General features: G+C 44.7%; 1 protein-coding gene across 3 annotated transcripts; it reads left to right on the forward strand.

Moving 5' to 3' along the window:
* On the forward strand, positions 1 to 27,582 carry HMGXB3 (HMG-box containing 3). Of its 3 annotated transcripts, none has more exons than XM_024199789.3 (20): positions 1 to 219; positions 1,243 to 1,390; positions 3,438 to 3,612; positions 4,503 to 5,069; positions 5,776 to 5,874; positions 6,917 to 7,048; positions 8,735 to 9,156; positions 9,433 to 9,608; positions 10,023 to 10,120; positions 11,042 to 11,140; positions 12,307 to 12,456; positions 15,037 to 15,338; positions 16,595 to 16,722; positions 17,328 to 17,459; positions 19,104 to 19,288; positions 20,575 to 20,794; positions 22,338 to 22,471; positions 22,928 to 23,044; positions 23,593 to 23,802; positions 25,410 to 27,582. In XM_024199789.3, exons 2-20 carry the CDS (start codon positions 1,245 to 1,247, stop codon positions 25,884 to 25,886), a joined length of 3,969 nt encoding a protein of 1,322 aa, XP_024055557.2. In that variant the 5' UTR covers positions 1 to 219; positions 1,243 to 1,244; the 3' UTR covers positions 25,887 to 27,582. The 3 variants fall into 3 exon arrangements, with proteins under 3 accessions (XP_024055557.2, XP_024055558.2, XP_024055559.2); XM_024199790.3 differs by having other exon boundaries at positions 9,433 to 9,602; XM_024199791.3 differs by lacking the exon at positions 11,042 to 11,140.
* The last annotated feature ends 372 nt before the right edge of the window (positions 27,583 to 27,954 follow it).

Genomic DNA, 27,954 nt, shown 5'->3' on the forward strand with positions numbered 1-27,954 from the left:
GTCACCGCTTCCCCAGGGGCAGTGGCGCGTCCTGGGTCCCGGGCCGTCTCCCCGGCATGCTGGGGCGGCCGCCCCCCTCGCCGAGCGCAGCCTCCCGGGCCCGCGGCCGCCTATGTCGCTCGCTGGCAGCTCCGCCGCTGCCCCCGCCTCCCCGCGGCTGCGCCGGACTCTGTGCCCCGGCTGGGATGTGACCGGCCCGCGCTCGCCCGGTGCTGCCAAGTGAGTCACCGCCGTGGCCGCGGCGCCCTGCCCCCACCCCCCCGGCCTGGCCCCTCCCGGCTGCCGCTGCCTCGTAGGGGATCCCTGGGCTGCGCCCGGTTGCCCAGCTCCTGGCGCGCCGCGCTCCCCCAGCAGCCCCGGGCTCCGCGGCGCCTGGCGCGTTCCTGGCTGAGGCAGCTGTTACCCGTGACAGCTGCCAGCGGTGACAGCGCCGCCCTCCCTCGTGGAGCTGCTAGGGCAGACCATGCACTGCTTGTAGCCTGGGTCTAGCCTAGGCGGAGTGGTCGGGTTTAGGGAACGTGCTAGCTAAGCCAGACCTCAACATGACTCTTTCTAGGGCAGGTTTGCCTTGTGTAGCTGGTTGTGTCCTGCCGAGGCATAAGGCAGGGCTGAGGCCTTTTTCTGTATTCTGTTGGATTTTGTTCTGCGGTGGTGGTCATGTGGATCCTGAAATCCTGGCTCTCGTGTACTTACTTAATAAAGCCTGCTTCAGAATAAATGGAGTGGACACCTCACAGGATAAAAGGATTATTTAGCCTCCATGCTCAATGTTTGGCCTTGCTTTTGTGAGCCTGGACAATCAGATAAAGTGGTTTTTGGAACTGTCCATTGAGAGCTGGGCTAAAAAAAAAAAAATCACTCATTTCATGGTGGCTGCCCCCAAATCTGGTGCATAACAACTTTTAGGTGCAACTACCCTGGGCTGGATTTGAATGAGCAATTTAAAGGAAAAGGGCTGGTCCCATGAGCCACCTAATCTTCCTTATCACAGTACCGTATTGTGATTACCTTGAATATATTGGAGGTCTGTGCTGTACTTACGTCCACTAGTGTCCCTCTGTGGTTTTGTACTGTACAAAACTCAAGAAATAAGATAGTGAAAATAAATCTCAATATCTGATCTGTTAATGGAATCAAGGGTCAGTGCAGTCTTCAGTTTATGAAGATGAATTAAAGACAATTTACTAAAACTGAAGTGTTTGAAGTTTCTGAAGTTAGGCATTTTTAAATGGTCTGTTTTAGCAATGGAGGCTCAGTATGATGGCACCGAAGTAACTGTAGTGATGGAGGAAATAGAGGGCACCTACACCTATGCATCTCCAGTACCATCTAAGAAGAAGAAAAAATACAAAAGTCCTGGAGATCAAGGGGAAAAGGCCAAAAAACCCAGGTGAGCTCCTCTGTCTTCCTTGCTTAGTTAATCTCGGGCTTTGTACAATTTAGGAGCAGTATTCATTACCTTTGGTATAAGACTTACCTCTGCAATATACTTGGTCTGGTTTACTTATTGCCCTAAACAATTGTTACTCAGCTCAGAAGAGCACATTTATATCCTATATACAGGAATATAGCCTTACCACTTTGAAATAATGTTGTGTATGTACCGTACCTTTCTGATAACTGCTATTGCTTGACCAGAGTCCTGCAATCTCTGCAATTCCATGGCTGAGGGGGGGAACCCTCTTTACTGCAAAATTGCACTCCAGAATCTAAAATGTCATTTAAAAAACATTGCAACTGTAAGGGGAGCTAAAAAAAAAAAAACACACTTATGTTGCCTGTCTGAGTTGCAAACAGCCTGAAACTGTAGCTCTAATGGGGAGCAACTTCATTCATCTCAGTCGGGTATTGACTGACACCTAATGACAACTTAATACTTTAAGGGTCATAGTAGAATGTTTTATCAAATTAAACATTAGTATTGCCATTTTAAATAAGTCTTTTTAAAACATGAGTTTGATAGAATGTCTAGTCTGCTGCTCTGGAGTGTGGCAGAATTTAGGCCAACATAGTCACTGAGTACATGGAGCCTTGGTTATAAAATAGAGCTGAGTCATGAACAGGTAAAGCACTTGCCTCAAATGAAAGCAAAGGAAAATAAATTAGTATTTTAAAGGCAGTAAAATCATATAACCAAGGGCTCCACAATTCAAACAGTTCTCTTTGAACAGGCACCTGCCAACCCCCGCTCCTTTATAATTAGGGACCTACCGAATTCACAATCCATTTTGGTCAATTTCACAGTCATAGGATTTAAAAAAAAATAGATTTCAGCAATTTAAATCTGAAATTTCATGGTGTTATAATTGTAGGGGTCCTGACCTAAAAAGGAGTTGGGGGGGGGCACAAGGTTATTATGGGGGGGGGGGGGGTTTGCAGTACTTCTACCCTTACTTCTGCGCTGCTGCCTGCAGAGCTGAGCCTTCATTCAGCAGCCGCCACTCTCCAGCTGCCCAGCTCTTAAGACAGCAGCACAGAAGTAACGTGGCATGGTATGGTATTGTCACTCTTACTTCTGCGCTGCTGCTGGCAGGGTGCTTTCTTCAGAGCTAGGCACCAGGCCAACAGCCAACCACTCTCTGGCCCGCCAGCTCTGAAGGCACCATAGAAGTAAGGGTGGCAATACCGCAACCATCCTGCAACTCCCTTTTGAGTCAGGACCCCCAATTTGAGAAATGCTGGTTTCCCCTGTGAAATCTGTATAGTATAGGGTAAAAGCACACAAGACCAGGTTTCACGGGGGGAAACCAGATTTCATGGTCCGTGACGTGTTTTTCATGGCCGTGAATTTGGTAGGGTCCTATTTATAATCCTAGTGGTCTCATTCTTTCTGAGAATCAGGAATCCAGAGTCCACAGTCCTCCTTTCTAGAGCTAGACTAATCTAAACAATCCCTTTATTCCCTGCAGCACTCACCTGCAACTGCTTACTCAGACCAGCCAGTTTCCCAGGTATCTGTCCTACCTAGAGTATTACTGGCTTCTTCCTTATATCCCCAGGCTTGGCCTGAGTTAGTCACATGACCTTCCTATCACATGACCAAAATCATTTTCCCACCTGTGGATCTGATCTTGTCACAAGTGGGTCTGAGGCCCATCTCCTCTTAAGAGGCCAGCCATCCATTGACAGTACCCAATAATTGCATGTTTAATTTGTGATCTACCACTTTATGTCCACTAAATGGTTAAAGCATGTTAGTGACTCAAGTATGTTTCACATTTTGTTGAATGATTGATATTGGTCTGTGCGCCCAGTCCCCTAAGTCTCTTTACATGTCTTTACTTTTATTAATAAAGACTTTTCCGGCTGTCTGTGGAAAACAAGCCCATAAAAGTTCTCATAATTGCCCTTGAGGCCAGTATATGACTGGTGGTGTCTTTGTTTCAGGTGTGTTGTTAAGGAATAGACTTCAAGTTCAGTATCCACTTGTGTTTCAGATCCGCTTACCTCCTGTACTATTATGATATATACTTGAAAGTACAGCAGGAGCTCCCCCACCTCCCCCAATCTGAAATTAACAAGAAGATCAGTGAGAGCTGGAGGTTGCTCAGTGTGGCTGAAAAAAGCTACTATTTGGAAAAGGCCAAACTGGAGAAAGAAGGATTGGACCCGGTAAGTCAACTTTCTTAAATAGCTTCACATTTCCTGCCATCCCTAGGCATATTTTATTTTATTTATTTATATGAATCATCAGTTGCTGTATTCTTCGCTTTTTCCTGAAAATATGATGAGTAAAATATTAGGAAAAATCCTGAGTTGCCAGCTATTTTTTACCTAATGTACATTTGATTTTGGTGTCCAATAAGCATTGTTTCCAGTGTATTCAGAGGTAGTTGAGATGACCTCCATTAGAATTGAAGAGCTGCCCCTTTTCTGTAAATTTGCAAAGCACTTTGAGGCTAATGATATCTGATTACACTGGACTAAGTCACATTATAGTGCAGTACAGTGTAATGTAACCTGACAAAGCACTGTGTGTAAAAGGACAGAAGCAGACTAACTATATGTATGAGAGAGATGTTTTAGACCAGTCCTAGAATATGGCTGGCTTAGGGGCAATGCAGATCATGATTATGTGGGAGAGACACTTAATTACAGATTTTGGTCTGTAGTCCTGCTTGGGTTAGGATTGTTGTAGAGGCTTGGGGGTGAAAAGAAGGTAACTTCTTCTGTTGCTCCAGCCAGCTAGCTAAGGAGCAGCATTGGCAGACTCCAAAAGGGTCCTGTCCAGTACCTACGGGTCAGAGAAATAGTGACTTTCTGGTAAGGCCTCCAGGATGAGTGGGATTAATGTAGGGGATAAGAAGAGGGGGGATTCTGAAGGCTTTGTTAGAGATGTGAAGGACTCGCCAGCAATCTGCCTTTGGAAGTTATTTGAACTGTAATGGATGCACTAAAAAAAAACAAAAACAAAAAAAACACCCCTTGTCCATGATCATGAACCAAACCTACTTCCTTCGGTGTCCCTTGCTCCTCTATTCCATGCTTTGTTTTGTCAACAGAACTCCAAACTGTCCACTCTGACTGCAGTAGTTCCAGACATTCCAGGTTTCCGTAAAATCCTCCCTCGTTCGGATTACATCATTATCCCCAAAACCACTCTTCAAGAGGACAGGAGCAGGCAGCACCTAGAACTCTGCGTGGCACAGGGCCAAACAGCATCTGAAGGAGTAACAGCTTCCACCAACATCACCAGTGTTGCCCACGATGCCATGCAAAACATCCTTTCTGTGGACTCGAGCCATGTTGGCATTTCTGAACAGTGCATTGCCATTGAAGGACTGGCAGAAGAGACTGCCTCATTTGGTCAGTCAGACACTATAGAAGAAGTAGTTGCTTCAGAGATTCTCTCTCATTATGTCAGACCCATAGCAGATAAAATGACTGGAGATATCCTCCTGGATGAGGCTTCTTTGGAAATAGGAGAGGGACATCCATATCAGACAACTAGCGTGGTTATTGAAGAGACTCTGGTTAGCAGCTGCAGAGACATCTCTAATGGGAGCATTGCTGTGGCACAACCCCAGGTTTCTGATGGTTTGTCTGTGGTAACAGTGGTGACCGGGAGGGTAAGCTAAGCTAGTGATTGTTAGTAACTCTATATTTCTATTAACTTATTGCCTGAATTTTTCCTATAGCTGCTTAAAATCTTCATAGTGATTCATGCTGGCTGAAAGTGACATTAATAAATTACACCACTCCTGATCCACAACTCAACTAGATCAATAGTGATGGAAGCAGCAATCTTTGCTCATTATAAGTCAGTCAAAAATGCAGTGCAGTGTCTCCTCTCCTCCCTTCCACTATTAACCTGAGGCCTAAAAGATGAAGTGCTGGATCAAGCTGTGAGGTGTGGGTTTGATTCCACAGATATACTAAAGCACTGTTCTATGGTATCTCTGTGTTTTATCTCTGTTCCACGTGACTAACTTCCCAGCTGCAGAGGACTGAATGAGGACTCCTTTTGAATCCCTGGTGGTGTTAAGGATTCAGTGCCATAAAGCAGTTTCTGTTTAGCAACAGAGTATGTTGCTTTCATAGTGCTTAGATTGTGAAGAGAGTGACAATCTGATAATCCAATCTGCAGAGCACTCCCACTAGGCCTTCACTCCTGAAATCCTGTTAGTTGTACTGCTGGTGCCTCACTGCTCTGTTGTATGATATGCTCTTAAATCGCATGTTGAAGAGACCCTCAATAAAAGGGCAGAACACAGCTAGCTAGATGTGTCCCCCTGTCTGTTACGTACCTTTTCCTCTTCCTCTTTTTATTTTTAGGACACAGATGAGAGCAGCTCCTCCATGCCTACCACACAGTTTATTATGCTACCTCTCCCGGCTCACTCTGTTGTGGAGAACCCAACATCAATCAAACTGGTGAGTAAAGGAGGAGCTTGTATGTTTCTCTTAGGGCTTCTTTACAGTAGTATATGGAAAGTGTTAGTACCCTAAGGTAGACAAAACACACTAACTTGTCTACATTAGGCTGTTAACATATATTGGTACATATATTGACACCTTCCAACTCCTAGCCTAGACATAGATTTAAGAGGTTTTATCATGTTCTGCTCCTTTACCCTGACCAGATGGCTGTCACTTCCTCTCTCCTATAAGTTCCTGTATACTCTAGTGCAATAGCTTCAGATAAACTTTAAAAAAAAAAATGGAATTTTATAATGAATCTGGAAACAAATAATGCAGTCAATACAACCACCTTCTGTGCTGCTTACTTTGATTATTTTAGGCTGTCTTCACATTTTTTTGTAATGGCACATGATTATACTGCATAGATTGACTGAGGAAGATGGAGGGGCTGGTAATTGTACTGAGATACAATTGAGGCTTTTGGTACCTAAGGAGAAATGGAAGGCAGTTCAGGTTTTTGTTAAAATCATCACCCGTGAGATATTTCACAATTTAAGAGGCCCCTTCAGATATTACAGTTAGCACCCACAGCGATGAATAGAGTAGTTCACGTCTCTTGGCTATTTGCAGACTGGTATGGCAATGAATCAGCTTGCGCTTGGTTCATGTTTCTTCACATTTATAAAGGATTGAGATCATTTTTTAAAATGCAAGCTTAGCTCCTGCAGCAAGGGTTATATCTTGTGCCAAATTGCACAGCCGCAGGAAACATGGGCCTTGATAATATTTAAGTGATCAGTAAAGGGACCTAGACCTCTGAACCTCTAGGTTCTGACTATAACCCTGACTTTCACTGACCTTTTACAGGCAAAATATTTGACCTTTGTGTGCATCAGTTTGTCATCTGTAAAATGTGTAGTATTACTTGGTTTATGGAGGATTGTGGTGATTATGGAGTTAATGTTTGAGTGCTTACTGGTAGAGAATGATGATTGTGATGTGGCTTTATTTACCTAATTCTGCAAAGAAATTGTTGGCAACCCTTTTGTTTCAGACAACCACTTACACCCGCAGGGGCCATGGAAACTGCACCAATCCTGGTTGTTCTTTTACTTATGTCACCAGACACAAACCGCCAAAGTGCCCAAAGTGCGGGAACTTCCTGGGAGGGAAATGGATCCCAAAGGTACCTTTCCACATAACTTTCTTTTATTTCTAATGACCGAGTCTCAGCTGGAAAGTGACGCTTGTGTAAATACCTGTGAAACCCCAAAGTCTGTGTGCTAGGCAAGTCAGAGACCTGAGGAAGCGAATCCCTGTCCTTTTCTGCCAGTATCTCTGCTAGAGCAGGTCACCAGTGAGATGGTTAGACTTGTTTTCTATCACAGAGCTCTTTTCTGGATTTCTTGTCTCTGTGCTGAGGATGCCACTTATGTAGTAATCATGAATAAAAGGGACAACCTTGTGAAGCCCTGACCCTTAGACAGGACACTGTTCCTTTCTTGCTTTCTGACTGCAGCATGATGCCAGTATTTGAAAGGTGCCCACCAAACCTGCTTACAGCATCAAATGAGCTTAGGGACTCAGTTCAACCACTTGTCTCATGGTCTTTTTATAGACAGGTGGGTAAACAAAACAAGCATTGTCTTGTTTGGTATGGAGCCATTTTAGCAGGGTAAGATTCCACTAGAGCCATTTTACCATGATCTCAAAGGGAAACAAACAGCAAACTTCAAAATACAGAGGACAGTTGGATCACTTGGGCGCCAAGCCACAGGAATTCCAGAACCACCACCCTCCTGCCCACTACAGTCTGGGTCAGTAAGGTCCTGTGTGTAACAGACCTGGCTGCTCGCTTAGTATACTTAGCTCCTAGATTGGGTGTGGTGGAAAAGGCAGCTCTAGAGAGCTGGAGCTGTAAAAGAGAGGGCATCATATTTCAAGAAAGCAATGGATGAATGAGTTCTCAGGTGGCTATTTTGATAGTAATGCTGATGTCCTGAGTGGGTTTAAAAAATGACTAAAGCCTGGTCTATGCTTAAAATTTGGAACCATCTAGCTGTGAAAAAAGTCACACCCGAGTGCCATTATTAAGCCAACCTAACCCCCAGGAAAGATGTGGCTAGGTTGACGAAATAATTCTTCCGTTGACCTACCTACTGCTGCTCAGGAGGGTGGATTACCCACATTGATTGGAAAACCCCTTCTTTTGCCATAGCATGTGTCTACACCAGGGGTCAGCAACCTTTCAGAAGTGGTGTGCCAAGACTTCATTTATTCACTCTGATTTAAGGTTTCACGTGCCAGTAATACATTTTAACGTTTTTAGAAGGTCTCTTTCTATAAGTCTATAATCTATAACTAAACTATTGTTGTATGTAAAGTAAATAATGTTTTTAAAATGTGTAAGAAGCTTCATTTAAAATTAAATTAAAATGCAGAGTCCCCCGGACCGGTGGCCAGGACCCGGGCAGTGTGAGTGCCACTGAAAATCAGCTCGCGTGCCGCCTTCGGCACGTGTGCCATAGGTTGCCTACCCCTGGTCTACACTATGGCGCTACAGTGGTGCTGCTGCTATTGCACCTGTAGTGTAGACATGACCTCACGCTATGCAATGAGAAGTGTTTATGAAATAGGCATGACGCGATAGAACATTTTGTATGTAATATTAGCAAGGATCTCCGTGTATGAAGAGATAATGTTTGTTCTGGCTTTATATACAAGTGTACTGCTCAGACCCTTGCCTTGCTGCTCCTCTAGCCAATGTTAAGCAGCCATCAGCAGATCAGCCAAGATATGAATACGTTTTGGATGTGAAAGTCTGGAGCTCTGAAACATCTGCCATGTTCTGATCTTTTTGTTCTATTTCTAGGAAAAGCAACCAAAAGGCAGAGCTGAGCAGAGTTCAGGTATCCCCCTCAAAGCACCAGGGGCTAAACGAAGCCAGCAGCCAGTAGCCACAGAGAAGGCAGCTGCTCAGGAGGATGCCACCAAGTCTTCTCTGGAAAGCTCTGAAGCGGTCAGCCAGCTACTGAATGCAGTGCCTATTCAGGAGCAGATACAGGAGACTGAATGGGAAGAAGTGATCATCTCTGAGGCTCACATCCTTGCAAACAATGTGCAAGCCCAGGACAGAGGGAATGCAGCAGCAGTGACGCTGGCTAAAGATAGCGATGTGCAGGGCAACTCCTTCGAGCAGCCCGAGAAAGACAGCATAGGGATAGGGCCACAGCCATCTGTTGAGATGACAAGTCCACTTGCCAGTCCAACTGCCACTGTAAAAAAGCCAATGGGGTGAGTTAGTTTTGAGTGATTCATAGAGATGTCACACTGAGCCATCACTTGTGTGTGGCAGTGTGCATGGTACTGGCATCTGAGCTTCTTGGATGGCTCATTTAGGTAACAAGTGAATCAGGATAAATCTGAGGTCAGAGATTTGTCCTCCAGTCCTTCAAAAACATCGTAGCTATTGGTTTTGCTCTCTTCCATTCTACCCTCTGCCATGGTATGTGACTGCACTTCACTGGCATAGGTGGAACTTTTGCTACAACTGCACTTCTTGTCTTTCAGAATTGATGCTCTTGCTGCTGCACCGAAAGGACAAGAACTGAAGAGCAAACCAAAACCCAAACCCTCCTTACTGGCTGCTGCAAGACCCATGAGAGCGATCCTACCTGCCCCTGCTAGCTTGGGGAGGGAAGCCCGCACAGAGCAGCTCGGCAGCCGACAGGGCTTTCCAAGTAATGGTAAAAGCAAGAAGCCATCCACAATAGGTTTAGGCAGCAGAATCGCCTTAAGCATGGGGAGAAGGAGGCAATTAGCACACGGCATGTAGTGGAATGCTACATTTGGAGTGACTTGCTGGCTTGATGTTACAATGTTAATGCCCTACAAAGACCTTTTAGAAGTACTTGTTTGGATTACAGGCGGTTTAGAGTTCAGTGGGTCTGTTGTAGTCACCAGTGGACTCTTTACAAAGTTAGCTTTCGGCAGCTGACCCCCTCAGCTGGACAGAATGGGATTTGCAAAGCCTGATTTGATCAGTTCAGGTTCAGAGGACAGCAGCTCCACTGTGTCCCGTGGCTGCATTTGCCAAAGTTGTCAAAGTAAAACAAAAAGCTTTCACACACTTAACCTGCGGTTTTCTTTCCTTCTTCAAGATAAGCATTCCCCTGTGAGAACCTCGGGCCTGAAGCCCAGTACGCTGAAGCAATTGGGTCAGTCTGTCGTACAAACATCTAGCATTAGTGAGCGAAAGGTGAGTGATTCTTGCTTTTCCAAATGCACGTTCTCTTGCACTTGGATTTCTCTGCTAGGTTCAGGGTAGGATTTCACTCTTCTGATCTGAATGTGTAGAAACTGAGTATAAATCTGGTAACCCCTTGATGATGGGATTTGTGTCTGTTACTTAGGCCTGGTCTACACTGGGGTGGGGGGGGGGGAGGAATCGATCTAAGATACGTTGACTTCAGCTACGCTATTCTTGTAGCTGAAGTTGCGTATCTTAGATTGACTTACTTCGCGTCCTCGCGGCGCAGGATCGACGGCCACTGCTCCCCCATTGACTCCGCTTCCGCCTCTCGCAGCGGTGGAGTTCCGGAGTTGATGGGGAGCGTATTCGGGGATCGATTTATCGTGTCTAGACGAGACGCGATAAATCGATCCCCGATAGGTCGATCACTACCCGCTGATCCGGTGGGTAGTGTAGACGTACCCTTAGTATGTGAGATTTATGAGGCAGCATAGGCTAGTGGTTGGAGCACAGGACTTTGGAGGCAAGAAATGCTGAGGTCTAATCCTGGGTCTGTTGCTCTGTGGTCTTGGACTAGTCCTTCCATTCGCTTCTTTGATAACCCCTCCTTAGTTATCTCAAAGGGGTATTTTGGGGATCTATTAGTGCTTTGAAGATGTGATGTGTGATAGAAGTACTAAGTATTATTCTTGCATGTGTGCTGTGAGACTGACTGGTTAAGAAGCAAAGCTGTTAGAATAAGTTTGAGTTTTAACCCTATAATTTGCAAAGTACTAAAATCCTTTGTTACTTAATGGCTTTAAAAGATCAGTGAACACCTTTAATAGTTACTGCTTGTGAGCTGTAATCCGTGCAAGATCTCTCAAATGTTTGATTTATATGCTTTTCCGCCCACCCTCCCCCTCCTCAACTGCTTTCAATCTACAGCTCCACAGCACCCCAACCAGCAGGGCATCTCAGGTGAAAGTAGTGGAGGTCAAACCAGACGTATTTCCCTCCTATAAATACAGCTGCACCGTAACTTTGGTAAGGGTCTTTTGGTAATTTGATTCCCGATGTGGGGCACCATTGAGCCTGTTTTGAGAAGTGGCAATATTCTTGAAAGGCAATTTGCTTTCCTCTTCATGGTTAGTGTTTTTGACCTGATAATTCTAAACTTGACAAGGCGTTGTGGGTACTCAAGCAACCACTTCTGGCTCTGCAGTCTGCTCCAAAGGCACAGCTCAGGATTTGGCTCTTTTAATTTTTAAATGCAAGTATTGTCCATGTAATGTGCTGCATTAACAGCACTAAACATCTCAGTCTCCTGCATGGGTAATGGTAGGGTAAACGTCCCTGCATGGCAGTACTAATATCTCAACTCTGTCTTGGAGGAGCCATCATTAGAGGGAAGAATGTAGGCCACAGTTTCCATGCTGATGAAATATTTGTTCTCTTGAGACTGCCATAAGAAACACCGGTTGTGGTGGTGGTTTTTGTGAAGTGACACCTCTCTAACAGGGCCTGGCCCGAGAGGTCAGATCAAGCTCTCATTTTTTCCATGAACTGCTGTGCTGGCTCCAGCAGGTAGTGATTTCAGATCACTACTGACCTGGGCTGGATTTGAGCCAGTGACAAAGTTGAACGGTTCTGTGTGGTATTACAAGTACTTTGAGTCGCACAGTCCTTGTGATGGGCTTCTCAGTTATGCTCCTCCTCCTCTTGGCTTCTCTCTAGAATGGCTCTACTCCTGCAACTTCCAGGCTTGCACGGAAATATCCTGGCTCCTCGTGTGATTGAAAGAACTTGTGCTTTAGGTGTTTCATTGCTGACTTTCAACAGCTACATTGAATTAGAAAGTTTAGTGTTGTGTTTGAAATCATATTTGCTACTAACCCCTTAAAAACTGGATTTTTCTTGGTGCCCATATGCAATTGTAATTCCACCTTGCATTAATTCACGAGGGTCAAATATCCTATTATTGCTGAATTTGTTTCCTCTGCCGAGTATCTATGGTATTTGGAACTAGACTTAAAGCATACAGATTAATTGAACTGGTCCTCAAAGTAAGTGGCCATGCCTGTGGTTTATCCCCTGAAACTAAGTGTTAGACATTGGGGGACAGGATGTGCTATTCTGGCAGACTTCTGTTGTCTTGAGCCTGTTGGCATATGAAAGTAAGATAGAAGAAAGTTTTGCCTGTCTCTTTCCAGGATTTGGGATTGGCAACATCACGTGGCAGAGGGAAGTGTAAGAACCCCTCCTGTAGCTATGTATACACAAATAGGCACAAGCCGCGGATCTGTCCCAGCTGTGGCTACAACCTTGCCAGAGATAGAGCTGAGAAAACTGTGAAATCCCTGGTGAGTTATGTTCTTTCACGCTTGCTGAACTATTGAGTTAATTGTATTTGGTCTTTTAGATTCATAGATTTCAAAGCCAAAAGAAACCATTGTGATTATCTAGTCTGACTTCCTGAGTAATATAGGCCATAGAATTCCCCTGAATAATTCCTAGAGCGTACTCATTTAAAAAAGCATCCAATCTTGATTTAAAAGTTGCCAGTGATGGAGAATCCACTACAACCCTTGGTAAATTGTTCCAGTAGTTAATTACCCTCACTGTTTAATTAAAAAAAAAAAATTACCTCTTTTCTAGTCCAAATTTGTCTAGCTTCAGCTTCCAGCTACTGGCTAGTGTTATACCTTGCTGTAGTCTGTTGGCTTTCTTGGTTGTATATAGAGCTGGTTGAAGCTCAGAATTTCCATTCTGTGGGAAATTGACAGTTTGAAATTTGTGTTTGCTCTGAATTAGAGCAAAACCAAAAAGGGTTAAAAATTTTCCACAAAAATGAAATTGTTGAAAAAATTTAGTTTCAGGTTGATAGCAAGTTTGGTTCTGATTTTGACTTCAAAAATTTTTTTTGTGTTTCTAAAGGACTGTTCACTTCAAAGTAAAAACATTAATTCCAAGAAAGTCTGGAACTTTTCTACCCTATTAAACCGCTTTTGTAAAAATGAAAAATTTATCAAAATTGACATTCTTAGGTGAAGGTTTAGATTTTGATGAAACAGCATCTGATGACTGAAAAATGATCTGCTGGAAAATTGTCAACCCACTGTGTAGTGACCTCTTTTGGGGGCTATTCACTGCCACAGCTGTGAATGGTAGTTTTCTCTGAGAATTGGTACTACAGACTAATTGAACTCAATCTTACCACTGGGGGCACTCGGCAATTAAAAAAAAAATGCCTCATGGAGCAGATGAATATGCGGAAAAACCTCCTAAAACTAGTGAGCAGCATCAGCCTTGTCTGATTTGTGCAGTCTGAAGGAGATGAGGTCCCACTTTTCTAATCTGATGCTGCCTTTGTGACTGAGCTGCGGTGGCAAATGTCAGTTCAGTCTGTCCATTGTGTACTACAATGTCGTGTTTGCAAGAGCTTGTAACTCAAATTTACGCCACACCTGAATTGTTGGCAGACAAACTCTCAGCTAGGATTGTGTCTTTTTTTAAAAATTTGAATAAAGTTGCTTTGGCTACTTTTATATCTAAGAGTGCTAATAATGAACTCTGGTTTCTTAAGCTCCTTGTTTTTGTCACTGTGAGCAAATATCTGCTTCTGGATTTTATAAATTTAGTTTTGAAGTTCATTTGTGTTTTACATGCAAAATTGTTTTGGATAAAACCAAAGAGTTTGCCCTGTTCTTACATGCTGACGGAGCCTGCTAGCTAAGCCAGCTGCATGCCAGTCTGTACAGTAAACTTGTTTCCTTCAGCTGTATTTTACTTTGACGTACAAAATTGTTCTGCATACTGTGTGAAAGCTCCCCTCCCCCCCGAGAAAAAACACCTCAAATAACCCCATGTGAAACTCTCACATAGACAGATACTTAAAGAACATAATGCTTTCCTTTTAACTGCTTCCTTAATGCACTAAGATGGGTTGGCATTTTTGAGAGAGACTCTGGTTTGTTTTTCTCCTTCTTGGTTTTTTTGAACTTCTGTTTTTTTTTTGGGGGGGGGGGTCACAGCCTTAACATTCCTGTAATATGTTTTGTTTTTGTTGTTGTTCTGGAATCAATGCTGTCTACCCTTTTCTTTGACAGGCCATTTATCTTATCACTAGGCTAGACAGAAACACAAGCTGAAGTATTGGCAGGATGGTTTGTTTTACTGATTAAGTGGATTAGAGGCTGTAATGTTCTCTGTCCTGTTGAGCCCCCTAGTGTTTTGATTCTTCGTTTCCTATGTACGTTAGTTCTTTGAACTGCTAGTCACTTGTATTTCCCTAGACTGCACCATAATCACTTTTTTTTTTAATCACAGTGCATTCAGTGCTGGACACTTCGTTTTCTCTTAACATTCAGTTGCTAATCACCTCCTCTGTGGATTTTTATCTTCTATGGACCATCCATTGTGTCTGACCATGTGTTATAGGGGAGGAGAATTTATGCAGTTGCCTGCAGTTAAGTAAATAGTTTGCAGAAATGTTAGTGTATATACCTTTGCTGTGCTCACCCCATGCTCTCGATTATCCAGTCTATATGGTAACGCTCCATCACCAAATTTTCTGAAGGCCTGCAAAGAATTGTCGCTTATGCAGGAGCTGGTAAACGATGGTAGGTGAGGTTTCCTCACTGCTGCATTTTACCTATTTTTATAAAGCAGTTCTACTGAAATAAAAATAAATAACCCAGCCCTTAAAGCTATGAACTGCAGAGACAATGCATTGTCTAACAGAGCAGGGGACTGGAGTCAGCATTTCTGGATTCTGTACTATGCTGTTCTGACCGAGGACAGATTACTTAATAGCTCTGTATAGGTTTACTTATCAGCAAAATGAGTAGAACAGTTATTTACCTCTCAGGAGTGTTCATAATCAGCTTTTTACTCCATATTTGTCTGACAAAATCCAAGTGACATTTTGGCTCTCTTTCTAGGAGGTCAGCTCAGGTCTTCCTGATGTGTTGAACACCAGTGAACCCCTAACACAGTCTCAGAAAGAGATCCAGCGCCAGTCAACACTGCAGCTGCTGCGCAAGGTAATGCAAATCCCAGAGAATGAGTCGGAACTGGCAGAGGTCTTCACACTCATCCACGAACTCAACAGCTCACGGCTCATCCTGTCCAACGTGAGTGAGGAGACAGTCACCATCGAGCAGACCTCCTGGTCAAACTATTATGAGTCTCCATCTACGCAGTGCCTCCTCTGTAACAGCCCTTTGTTCAAAGGGGGACAGAAGTAAGATTCTGTTTTAGATTTGTGACTCTCATTCACCCTTACTCTGATTTGTATTAAAGATGTCTGAGGAAAATACTCCTTTATCCTCTCCATATGAAACCCATTGCAAACACCATGTAACCTGCATCTCTGTAAGAAGTGCACATTTCCCTTAGCTCCCAAGATCAGCCTTACTCACGTCTATGCTTATGTGAGTTTGGGAGTAGACTTAGTAATATGTACTCAGGCCCTTTCTGCATCTGGGGTGGGTGATGCTGTTGAATGTAGTTCTTCTGAAAGTGAAGGACTTGCAAATACTACCCAGAAGCAGGCAGTGTGTACATTTTCTATCCGTGCACCTCAGTCCTGATCCTGTAGTACCATCTGCTTACTCCAGTTCTATAGTGTCTCATAGCTCTGCCTGACCTGCAGGATTTCTGTTACTCAGAACACTTCAGTCCTGAATGCTCACGCCATCGTGTCAACCTGTGTCCAGGCATGAAAACTGACAAGTATTAATCCTTGTGCAGCTACCATCTCTGAGATTAACTCCAGATTCTTTTGAAGTGCAGCAACAATGATGCTCATCCTGTCACAGCTCTTGCACTCCTTTGCTTGTTAGCTTTCAAATGAATGCTTGAAGTTTAACATAGGATGCATGACCACAACCTTAAACTCTCTTCTTCCATTGAATTACTTGTCCCTATGGCCCTTTTTGTACTTTGAGATTTTAGGAGATTGGGTATGAGCTGTCTCTGGGTTTCTCCAGGTTCAGATTAAAGTTTCACACCCTTGAGGTTTGCTTTCCTACAACAGGAGAGTTCAGTGGGTTGAGTGAGCGTTAAATCTAGATTTAAATCTTATTTGACATCGGCTTCTGGTTGCTAATCCCATTTTATTTTTCCATTCTTGATGCTTTATGAAGTGCACAGTGAGGCAGATGTGAAAGATGCAATCATGTAAAGCTGCCGGATTATAGATGTGCTGTAATACTACATGTTCTCTCTGTTCTCATTTTGTTGTCGGTCAGAGTGCTTGCTGTGTGGATCCTGTTAGTTGTGATGGGTCGTGCATAGATTCTCAAAGTTTAGCCTAGGTTTGATTCTGTCTGTCTTTAGAACTCAGACTGATGTCTTTGGAAAGAATCTTGGCAATCAGTTGCCTTCCCATCTCCTCAACTAGTGGCTGGTGTGGTTGCTCGCTAGTGGAATAATGTGTTTTTTTTGTTTTTGTTTTGTTTTGTTTTGTTTTTTTTGCCCCCTGCTTGTATGTTACAGTTCTCTCGCTGGTCCACAGGAGTGCTGGTTGCTGACTGCTAACCGGTTACAGGTGGTTACTGCCCAGGTCAAAGTGTGTTTGAATCTGCAGTGCCTGGCCCTGCATAGCTTCACGGATATATACACAGGTAGGAAAAAACAAGGTATCAATGGGCTAATCTATAGAGACCAATATGCAGAAATCTGGGGCTTCTGGACTATGAAAGAAGAGTCCTCCTTGTACAGAAAAGATCTCTTCTCTCCACCCTACCAGACTTGAATTTTTGGATTGAGAAGTGAGCTGCTGCTCTTCCTTACTGAGGTATATGTTAGTCACTATAGTGACTGAGAGCATACCCCACTTGTCTTTGTATATGCAAATAGTAAATCATTCTTTCTGTTTTGCAGACCATGAGCGCTCAGGCTCAGCTGAAAAATTCTGAAATTCCATGGACTTCCCAGCCCTTGTTGGCTGCGGGAATTGAAGCTGGGATCATTGTAGGTTTTGTAAAGTAGTGCAGGGCTGGGTGCTGTTTCAATTAAAGGCAAGACTCGAAAGGGAGCTAATCCTGCAGTAGTGCAAGGAGAGGGAATACACACCCCAGAAGGCCTTTCTAGACATAATGTATGTGACCTTCTAAACCAAACTCAGCATGACTCGTTTAGCAGTAAACGAGTGTGTTTTATGTTCGGTGTCTGTGGAATTCTAAATCTTCCCCGGTAACTGCTGTATTGTTTGTTTGTTAAACTGCAGGCCTGTTCAACGTGGGTAACAAGTTGTTAGTGAGCCTGGACCTTCTGTTCACTGTCCGAAACCATATTAAACTGGGAGAGGATCCCAAAGTGGCAGTTGGCAGCATCCTGGAATCTGTGCAGGAACAGACCGGTAAGGTGCTCCCCTGGCCCTTTCTCGAAACAGTGACTATTCTGAACTTGCTGACCTCTCTCTTCTCTGAGAATTGTGTGGAGAGGGGTTTGGGTTTAATTTTAGGTCAAAGTAGTAAGTGACTACTGGATTATAAAACTCAGCCCTTCTGAGGATTAATGTATTTCTGTTGAGCTGGATAGGATTTTGGTTTTGAGAGAGTTTCTACTGTGTGTGTTTGAAAAGATACTGAATTCTCTGTATCCAGACCAATGGAAATGGCTCTAGTTCGCAATCAGTCAAATGTATTGTTTGGTGGCTGCCATCTTCTGTGAAAGGGGCAAAACTGTGTCTCCCTCTCAATCTTTCACCTGAACTCTACTGGCTCCATCCCCATCTTCCCAGCATATAACGTTTTATTAGCCCCCTCCTGCCCGGGCATCCTTAATGTCTCCTCTGCAGAAAGGAAGGACTACTCCTTTCAGTGGCAGTTTACAGGCAAAATGGGTGGGCTTACTCTGGCAGATAATCTGTTTGCAATGCCAAGAACAGCGAGGGGTAAATAAGGCCTGAGTTCTTTGTTCAATCAGGTGAACCAGGCAGCTGGCCTGGAGACTTCCCAGTGTGGTGAGCTCAGGCTGAGAAGGCAGCTAGGGTCCTAGGTTAGGCTGGAAGGGAGATCGATCATTGATACCTGGGGGGGTGGGTGCTTGGAGCTATGGAATGTCACACACTGGGCAGATGGAGGTGTGGCTGGAAGTGCCCAGGTGATTGGGAAAGTGATATGGCACCAGGGAATAGCCTTCAGGAAGTGAGATCTGAGCCATCCTTAGCCATAGGCCTACCGATAACACCGGTGTTTCAGTGTTAATGTTATATTCTTTCTGAACCTTTATTCATTCAGCCTTTGATAGAAAATGGCCCATATAGCCATTAACTTCCTCCTTTCCAAGCAATGGAACACGTGGCTCTTTGCTTCTTGAAGTGCTTTGGTTAGGGGTTACTTGGGTTAACTTAAAACCTTGTTTGTCTAAAAATCCTTCCTGGGGGATGTTTCACTTTAAAATGGATTAGACTATGTGTCTGCATCTTGTTTGCAACATGTCACTGCCAGTCTTCCTGAGCTATTGATGCTTGTTCTTATTAAGTGGGGGCTTTATGGTCCTACTTGGCTCTCTGAGGAATCCAGAAACATTCTATACCTCTCTCTTCTGGAACTGTCCAGCTGCCTCTGTGAGGCTTTTTCCTTATCCATGATCTCCGCAATTGAGATTCCCAAGGGGAAAGACACTGACCCCCTGAAGTAAAATTGCTTCCAAGAACTACTATAGATTCACTCTTGTCCAGCTGTTCTGAGAGCTCGCCTTTGAAAGTGTTCATGTTCGATCCAGACTTGGCCTGTTGCTTAGAAAAGCTTTTCAGCTGGCTGCGGGACGACTTTGGACTAGGAAAGAGCCATTTCAAACAGTACCTTTCTGATCAATTCTCCCCAAACATTTCCTGGAGAGAAATCTATGGAGTGTGCTTTCTCCGAGTAATGAAGTGTGTTTTGTTGGTGAGTAGTGTGCTCTCTCTCCATTGGCTTTAGGAAGTGAAAGCTGGGTGAATGCAGTTTGAGTAACCAGTGCAAATGACCTCAAAAGTAACCTGCTCTTTTCTTCCCAGAGAAAACCCTGAGCCACGAGGAGCTGAGTCAGCTCCAGGAGCTGCTGTGCAGTGGCTATTGGGCCTTTGAGTGCCTCACGGTCCGGGACTACAATGATATGATCTGTGGCGTCTGTGGCATTGCACCCAAGATTGAGATAGCCCAGAGGAATGCAGAGAACGTCCTGGCACTAAAGAATGTCGAGGTAAATTAAACAAAAGCTGGAGGGAGCATTTGTGACACAGCATGTCTCTGTTCTACAGTCGCACCCCCGAGAGAGCCCCACGTGTGCAGAAGTGACTCACCAGTTAGCGCCTCCTTGTGGCTGGGTGCAGAATTGCTGGGCCTTCCCTTTGGTTGCCTCCTGTTGGTTGCCTCAACTGGTGTCTTCTGTGGGCTAGCCCTTAGGTCATGTAAAAGTTCCCTCCCCCTTCTGGGGTATCTAAGTCCAGCTGTAACACAGGCCCCACGCTGGTTTCTCCCAGCTGGCCTCTTCATAGTCCCTTTGGGCCAGCAGCAAAGTCCTTCCAAATCACTGAGAATTGCACTCTTCTTTCGCAGAGGAGCATATCCCAGTGCTCCAGAATAAAACACCGCTAAATATCTTTCACCCCTCTCTAGGCTTTAGCTTCTCATCCTCAGCTCCTGGTTCCCCTCATGGAATACTGGCCCCAGGACAGCCTCCTGGAGCCCAGCCCTTTATTCCAGGGGACCCAACACAGAACCTAGCTCCACTCTTGTGGCTTAGCTCTCCAGCCACAACTCAGTTCAACTGTTCTCCTCCACAGCCAGCCCTTAACTGCTGGGCTTCCTCCCTTTTAAAGTCCTACACCCAGCACAGGTGTGGCAAGGCAGGGCTGATTAAACAGGGCTAGCTAACCCCAGGTCTCTTGGCCATAAAGGGGCAGGCCCCCAGGGAAAGTCTCAAGAAAGATGTTTGCTCAGTCTAATCTTAGTAATTCATAGTCATTACACTCAAGGACTCTGTCTAATAGGAGCATGCAGCCTGACCCAATGCTGTCCATATGTTATCCTCTCTTGGGAGAGAGATATGTTAGATAAGGAGTTTGGAAAAATAGGGTCTGTCCTACTGTTTCACACCACTGAGCCAACAGGAGAGAGCTGAGTGGAACTCTCAGATCACCATCCTCTTATGTATTGACTTTGAAGCATCCTTCTGATTTTTAGTAGTAGCAGATTCTCTGAGGTGTCATGGGGTGTTTTCCTAACATACAGGGAAGCGATTAGTGCTACGTAGTAACCCCTGTTTCTAGTTAAAGTAGATTGGTCTGAATCCTTGTAGGCAGAAAGGTCCTGTGGACTCCAACCCCATATATAGTAAGGAGAACCCCAGCTCCTCTTCCTACTCTGGACGGTGTGCGTGTTAGCTTTATGCTTCTGTTTCAAGTCACAAGTGGATACAGAGCTGTCTAGAAATGAAGCATGTGTGCTGTTGAATATATGATGTGTTTGTTCTCTCACCTCTGTTAGTTTACCTGGCCAGAGTTCTTGTCATCCAGCGAGGTAAATGTGGAAGATTTCTGGTCCACGATGGAGACAGAAGTGATAGAGCAGGTGGCGTTCCCATCTAGCATCCCGATCACCAAGTTTGATGCCTCTATTGTTGCCCCCTTTTTCCCACCACTGATGAGAGGAGCTGTGGTTGTCAACACCGAGAAGGACAAGAACCTAGATGCACATCCGGTGCCAGGTAACTCGCTGCCATAGAGCTCCTAAGGCTGCTTTGTCTAGGGGTGGTGCTGCTGGTGGATACCTGTAGGTGACCCATCTGCAGTTAAGAACTGAGGGTTTTGTTACACGATGCTCTAAAGAGAAGTGCTTGGCACTTCCTGGTGGAGTCTTTAGATCCACCAAAGCCATAGGGGGATGTGTAGGTCAAGTTTTGATATTTCTAATTATGAATTCCAAATGGGGGGACTTGGTCTACCCAAGGGAGTCTGAATGCTTAGCTGTGATCTGCTGGAGACAAGATACAGGGAAATTTAAGTGAACATCCCATTGCTCCAAATAAAGTACATCAAAGTCTATAAATAGAATGTGTTTTCAGAATGTTACATGGAGATTAGTCACACTCAGCACTTGCTGAAACTGTTAAAATACTCTCTATTCTGTTTTGTGAAAACTTGTATTCTGTAGCTGCAGACAGTACCTGTTTTGTGCTGCTGCTGAGACACCAGAGGGGCGTGGCTTAGGTCTGTATGGGGAATAAAAGGAAGAAAGGACCAGATGATGGGCAGAATACAGCTCCGATACCACAACCTACATTTATTTCTGGTTAATGCCTTTAATATGCTGGGTCAGGACATCTTGTTTTAATCATATAGACTAGTGAACCAGGAGTGAATAACTTGCATCGGAGTTGGATTCACCATTACCAGCTCTTTCCTTACAACTCTGGTTAGCGGAGACACTGAAACTTTACCTTGCATTGGAGAGAACTGACTCCCAGGGCTTATTAACGTCTAAGGGGGAGTGAATTTAAAAAAAAAAAAAAAGTTAACCTCTTCATTCCTGAACTGAGTTTGAATTCCAGGGAAAAGGCGCAGGGCAGAGTTGATAGTAGCATGCGGCCCTCCTGAAGCAGAAGGTGGATAGTGGCCAATTTTGGGGGAGGGAACTGGAGCAGGAAAGCCGGTGGAGAAACAGGAGCATCAACCCTTGGAAGTGGCTGGCTGGCTTAGGAGAGGGGCTGCAGCTGGGAGCCAGCACTGCGCACTGGAGGAACAGCATGCAGGCAGGCCTGTGTGGAAAAAGAGTTGTGGAGACAAAAATGAAGGGGTAGGCCAAAGGGTAGGCCTGGAGCTGCCGAGCCAGCTCTTAAAAGAAAGGGACTTGCAGTGCAGTGGGAATGCAGCAGACTGGTCTTCAAGCTTGTCTTGATACCCACTTAACACTTTAATCCCAACAAATTACTTAAGAATATTTGGAGACTGTGAGTGCTCCTTTGGTGACTTGGTCCTGCTGACTCCTAGAATTGGTGCATGTTAAATGTCATGATTCTATCAGAACCCAGAAAACCTCATTAGAAAAGTAAACATCTGCTGACTCAATAGTTCAGTATCAGGCTGGGCTTTGCCTTTGATTCTGGGACTTTCCACATATTCTGCCTTTTCACTGTAGCCTGGCTGACTTCCCTTGTGTTTCTTGGCTACCATCCACCCACTTCTGGAGAAACTACATGGTGTCCTTTCCCTTCTGAGGGTGGGTGTTGAGAATGCTTTCTGCTTCTGCAGGTAGTGGGAGTGCTTTGGTGAGGCTGCTTCAGGAAGAATCCTGCAAACTGGAGCAGATCAACTCTTATAGTGAGGAAGAGCTGCAGTATTTCTTGACACAGTGCAGCATCCCCTGGGGGGCAGCAGACACGAAGGTAACAGGCCTCTTCCCTGTCCCCCCGCCATGCCCCCACCACATCTAGTTTTGGAAGGGGAACTATTCTCATGCCTTGTAAGACAAGAGGAGGTGGTGGTTATTCAGAATGACAATATGAGAAGTAACTTTTCACTCCACTGTATTTAGGAAGGAGAGAGGTGATTAGAAAGGACGAGACCCTGCAGATTACAGGGTAATTGACATGTGGGGAAAAAAGTTCAACCGTGGTGGGTTGGAAAATGGAAACCTATAATCACTCTGTCGTGGGCTTCTCATCGTGGAGTTGCTTGTCATCCTCATGGTACTGAGCAAGGAATTAAAAGGCTGTTGGTTACCATGTGTTTAAATACAACTTGTGTGATATTTCACTTACAGCCATGACCTTCTTTGGAGAGCCCTAGGCTTTGATTCTTAATTTAAATGCGGGCTTTTCTCTTGGTCTCTCTGTTCTTAGGACCAGCTCTGTTACTCCCTCCTGGCTCTCTATGACTTTGTACAGAATGGGGCAGATGCCAAACAACCCCCAGTCCACCACACAGGAGGCAAAATCTACAAAGTGTGTCCACATCAGGTAAGGCAGGCTAGAAACTGCATTGTGGCTATAAGGTATAATTGACAGATGCTTAGACAATAGCTTGACTGACACATGACCTACCACAAAATGTGTTTTGTTTTTTCTCTCTCTCTCAGAAGAATAAACAGGAGGCTGAGAATAGGCAGGTGGTAAACTTTGGGTTCTTGTTCTCCACATTCAGGGGTGAGGAGAGACGAGCCAGGTTCTCTCTTGGGGGTGGACTTTGCCTTCCAGAAGCATTCATGCCACGTTGCCTAGTAGTAAGAGGATGTTTGGTGTTGAGTTCTTGACTCTGCCACAGAGGTGGGATTGGAAATTATCGTTCCTTGCCTGGGATACAGTCAGCTTGTCTGGGGAGGAGAGAGAAAATCTTAAACAATATGAGGTTGCTGAGTCCAGGTAGTTTCCAGACGCACCGAGGAGAGGAAGTGTAACATTGGATTTGTTCTATATTCTTTGTTGTTCCTTAGAAATTCTCCTTTCTCAGCTGTAGTGCAATGCACCAGACCAAAAATTCATGCTTGTCCTCTTCACTTTCTTCCGAGGTGGTGTGTGGCTCAAAGTACATTGTGAGAGGGGAAAGTGCCCGGGACCACGTGGACCTGCTAGTCTCCTCACGCCACTGGCCACCAGTCTATGTGGTGGATATGGCTTCTTCGGTGGCATTGTGTGCAGATATCTGCTGCCCTGCCCTGACTGTCCAGATGTGGGGGAAAAACCAGGGATGCTTCTCTGATCCCGTGGAGCCCCCAACGGTTAGTTACGTTGTTCAGTCTATGCTGTCTGTGAGGATAATGGGAATTTTCAGTGTTGGTATCTGTATTGTGGGATCTGCAATTAATGCAAAGTTGAAAAAAATAGTGAGGAGTGATTTATGCAACCTTTTATTACTAGGCTAATCTTGGAGTTTTGAGCACCGCATTCTGCCTATTAAGATGACTGAACCTTTGGAAATGCATGTTTCATGACCTGCCCCAGTGCTGTAGCTTCACTTACATGTTGCTCCTGAGGAGAGTTACAGACAAATTGTACTGTCTATATTGCATGACATTTGCACTCCTCACAGGGTTGCTGGTTTACCAGCGCAGTCTGTCTCTTGAATACCGTAGTTATCCAACTCACGGACAGTGGAGATATGACGCATTTTTAAGGGGGACAGTGCGGTATAACCTGTATAATATGACCAATAGAAAAAGTTATTACTTACCTGAAGAACATAAGAACGGCCGTACTGGGTCAGACCAAAGGTCCATCTAGCCCAGCATCCTGTCTACCGACAGTGGCCAATGCCAGGTGCCCCAGAGGGAGTGAACCTAACAGGTAATGATCAAGTGATCTCTCTCCTGCCAACCATCTCCACCCTCTGACAAACAGAATCTAGGGACACCATTCCTTACCCGTCCTGGCTAATAGCCATTAATGGACTTAACCTCCATGAATTTATCCAGTTCTCTTTTAAACGCTGTTACAGTCCTAGCCTTCACAACCTCCTCAGGTAAGGAGTTTCACAAGTTGACTGTGCGCTGTGTGAAGAAGAACTTCCTTTTATTTGTTTTAAACCTGCTGCCTATTAAATTCATTTGGTGACCCCTAGTTCTTGTATTATGGGAATAAGTAAATAACTTTTCCTTATCTATCATATCCCCCCTTAGTTGTCTCTTTCCCAAGCTGAAAAGCCCTAGCCTCTTTAATCTCTCCTCATATGGGACCCATTCCAAACCCCTAATCATTTTAGTTGCCCTTCTCTGAACCTTTTCTAGTGCCAGTATATCTTTTTTGAGATGAGGAGACCACATCTGTACGCAGTATTCAAGATGTGGGCGTACCATCGATTTATATAAGGGCAATAATATATTCTCCGTCTTATTCAATATCCCCTTTTTAATGATTCCTAACATCCTGTTTGCTAATTTTTTGACCACCTCTGCACACTGCGCGGACATCTTCAGAGAACTATCCACGATGACTCCAAGATCTTTTTCCTGATTCGTTGTAGCTAAATTAGCCCCCATCATATTGTGTGTATATATAGTTGGGGTTATTTTTTCCAATGTGCATTACTTTACACTTATCCACATTAAATTTCATTTGCCATTTTGTTGCCCAATCACTTAGTTTTGTGAGATCTGTTTTAAAACTATCTGTGTGGTGGCAACGGGGTGTACGGGACCCACCCTTCTCGGACTTTTGGAGAAAGCCAAGTATATTTGCTTCCATCTTGCTCCAGGTCATTATTCTAGTCTCTTTAATTCAGGGAAATTTTAGGGCTTTATCTTATTTTTTTGGGATCAGGCATGGTTGAGGGAAACTGCTAAGCAATCCGCTGGTATGTATGCAATCTTTTTCCCTCTCTTTCCCTCAGTGTGTGTCCTGCCCGGAGCTGTTAGACCAACACTACAGTGTAGATATGACCGTAGCTGAGCACTCTGTCCAGCACCCAGTCACCAAATCCACAGCCCGCCGAATTGTTCACACCGGGGCAGAGCAGAACAGCCAGAGTGATGCAACTGCTCGGCACCGTTCCATCTCACTGTGCCAAGAGCTAGAGCCTTACCGTGCCATCCTCACTGCCATCAATGACAGCAAAACCAGCCACGTCCGCCAAAGGCCCCTCACCTTCGACAATGCGACTCACTATTACCTCTACAACCGCCTGATGGATTTCTTCACCAGCAGGGAGATCGTGAACCGGCAGATCCATGAAATCGTGCAGAGCTGTCAGCCCGGTGAGGTGGTGATCCGGGACACACTGTACCGACTGGGAGTGGCACAGATCAAGACAGAAACGGAGGAGGAGGAAGAAGAGAACCAGGAAGATGATGGAGAGGTTGCTGAATAAACCGCTCTCAGCTGGTGGTTAGTCCCTTTCTAACCATGCAGATGGGCGTGCTGGGCTGCTGCAAGGTCTTGGCAGACTGGCCAGGCTTAACTGCGGGAGGTAATTGGTTTTTGCTTTTTTGAAACAAAGAAGCTGTGATACTGCTATCTTTGACTGCTTACACTGACCAAAGAGCCATGTGCTTCCAGAGGATCATGATTGCTGCTGTGAGCATAAGTTCCGTTAACATCCTTGCTTACAGGATGGGATTCCCTTCCAAGGTGCTTCTTGGACCCATTGATTTGTCGTGCAATGTGCTGTTCTCACACAGCAGCTGGATGGGGTGAAGGGATCAGTTTCCAGTCCCTGGGAATGTCTGAGATGGAAAAGCACAGGGTGGTTGTTTGTTTGTTTTGTTTTTTGTTTTCATGGATCTTGTTTGCTGTCCTTGTTAATATCATCAGTACAGGGTTGGGTGGGGGGAGCAGGATGGAAGAAAGGTGGATGAAAATGTCCAAGTCCCCACCAAACTCTGCTCTGAATGGATTAGCATAATACACGGACATTCCCGCTTTGGAATCACCCCTTCCATCTGGCTATGCATTCAAAAGGATCATGTCTGGGTAGCCTCACAGGAGGTGCTAGTGCCCAGAACTGAGTTAAGCAGTCATGTGGGGTGGGGGCTCCCTGTTGTTGTCCTGGGTTCCGTAACAGTGCAGTAGTGCAGGTATTTAGCCTGTGGAGAGGTGTGTCTGAGTTTCTAGGACTGTTAGTCCCTTAACAGGAGGAGCAGTAATAATTATTTCAATCTTGATGGTTATCTGCATTACCGAAGAGTTGAACTTGATTGGTTGCCCTTGACTTGGCTAGCCAAGGGCTAACCAACTTCTTTAAGGACTGCTTTGAGCTGTCTAAGGCAACAACTTTTTAAACCAGCAAGGCGCTTGAATTCCACGCACTTCTTTTTGGGCACTTTATTCTTTTAGCTGTTACATCCCATTCATAGACGTCAAGGAAAATTTATATTTGTCCTACAATTGGGGCTGAATGGCAAAAGACAGCTGTGCAGCAGTAACAGGAGGCAATGAATGCAACGTAACCAGAGAGGCCCATGAAGAGAGTTTTATAATCCTCTCCCAGCTGAGACTGTGGTTGAGAGGGCTGCATCCACTCTGCTTTCTGGGCCGTTTGCAAAGTGTGGTGACCCCCACAGCGCTGTAAAACTTAAATGGGTCCGTGCTATCTATACACTGCTCTCACTATTTTCCTTTGATGAGCCAGGCTGAGTCCCCCTTCCCTCCAGCATATTTAAACAGCAGCTCCAACCCTGTTTGTATAGCTGCTTGCATTGTCCACTGACACCCTTTCTCTGCTGCTGGCCATAAATCTCAAAATATACACGTCTGGTCCGGCTCAAACAAGGTAGAAGGTGGGATACTGGAATGGTGGGAAACCAGGAAAACTTCCAGGAAGGCTTTTCCTTGTGTGGTCAGAAGAGTGGATAAGAGACTTGTGGTGTGGATGAAAATTCCCTTCTGTGAAGGGGAACCTACTGAGTACCATACTGTAAATGTAAATGTATTAAGTCTGAACAAATGCAGTAATTATGGTTTGGGATTTTTCTGTTTAAAAATGTTAATTTATTATAAAAGACATTAGTGACTTTTTTCAGTCAGTGATAAATTTTAATAAATTATCTCCAATTTTTTGGGTGAAACTATGTGGCAAAGTGAGTTTTTATTAACCTTTGACAGCCTAAGGACTCTGAGAGCCAGTGAGAAAAGCTTGTAAATCAGCCAATTAGTCATGTGGTCTGACAGCTGATGCATTAGCCATGGTGCTGGCACAGAGGCATGCCAGCTTCAAAGTTACATGAACTTCCTGTGAGGAAAAATTAGGGGAAACATTTTTGGTCTTCTCTGCAATGCTAAGTTCTGAAAGGGGCAAATACAGAAGCTACCTGGGCTCCTAACCCAGTGTTGAATCTGTGAGGCTTTCAGAAAAAGTTATGTTTTTAAATACAATTATGGTGTAACTCCTATAAATGGAAAGAAGACAGCCCCTGAGATAAAGAATTAATCCTGTTGTC

Source organism: Terrapene carolina, unplaced genomic scaffold (genome assembly GCF_002925995.2).
Source record: "Terrapene carolina triunguis isolate 2854851 unplaced genomic scaffold, T_m_triunguis-2.0 Scaffold629, whole genome shotgun sequence".
In the NCBI taxonomy this organism is placed as follows: domain Eukaryota; kingdom Metazoa; phylum Chordata; order Testudines; family Emydidae; genus Terrapene; species Terrapene triunguis.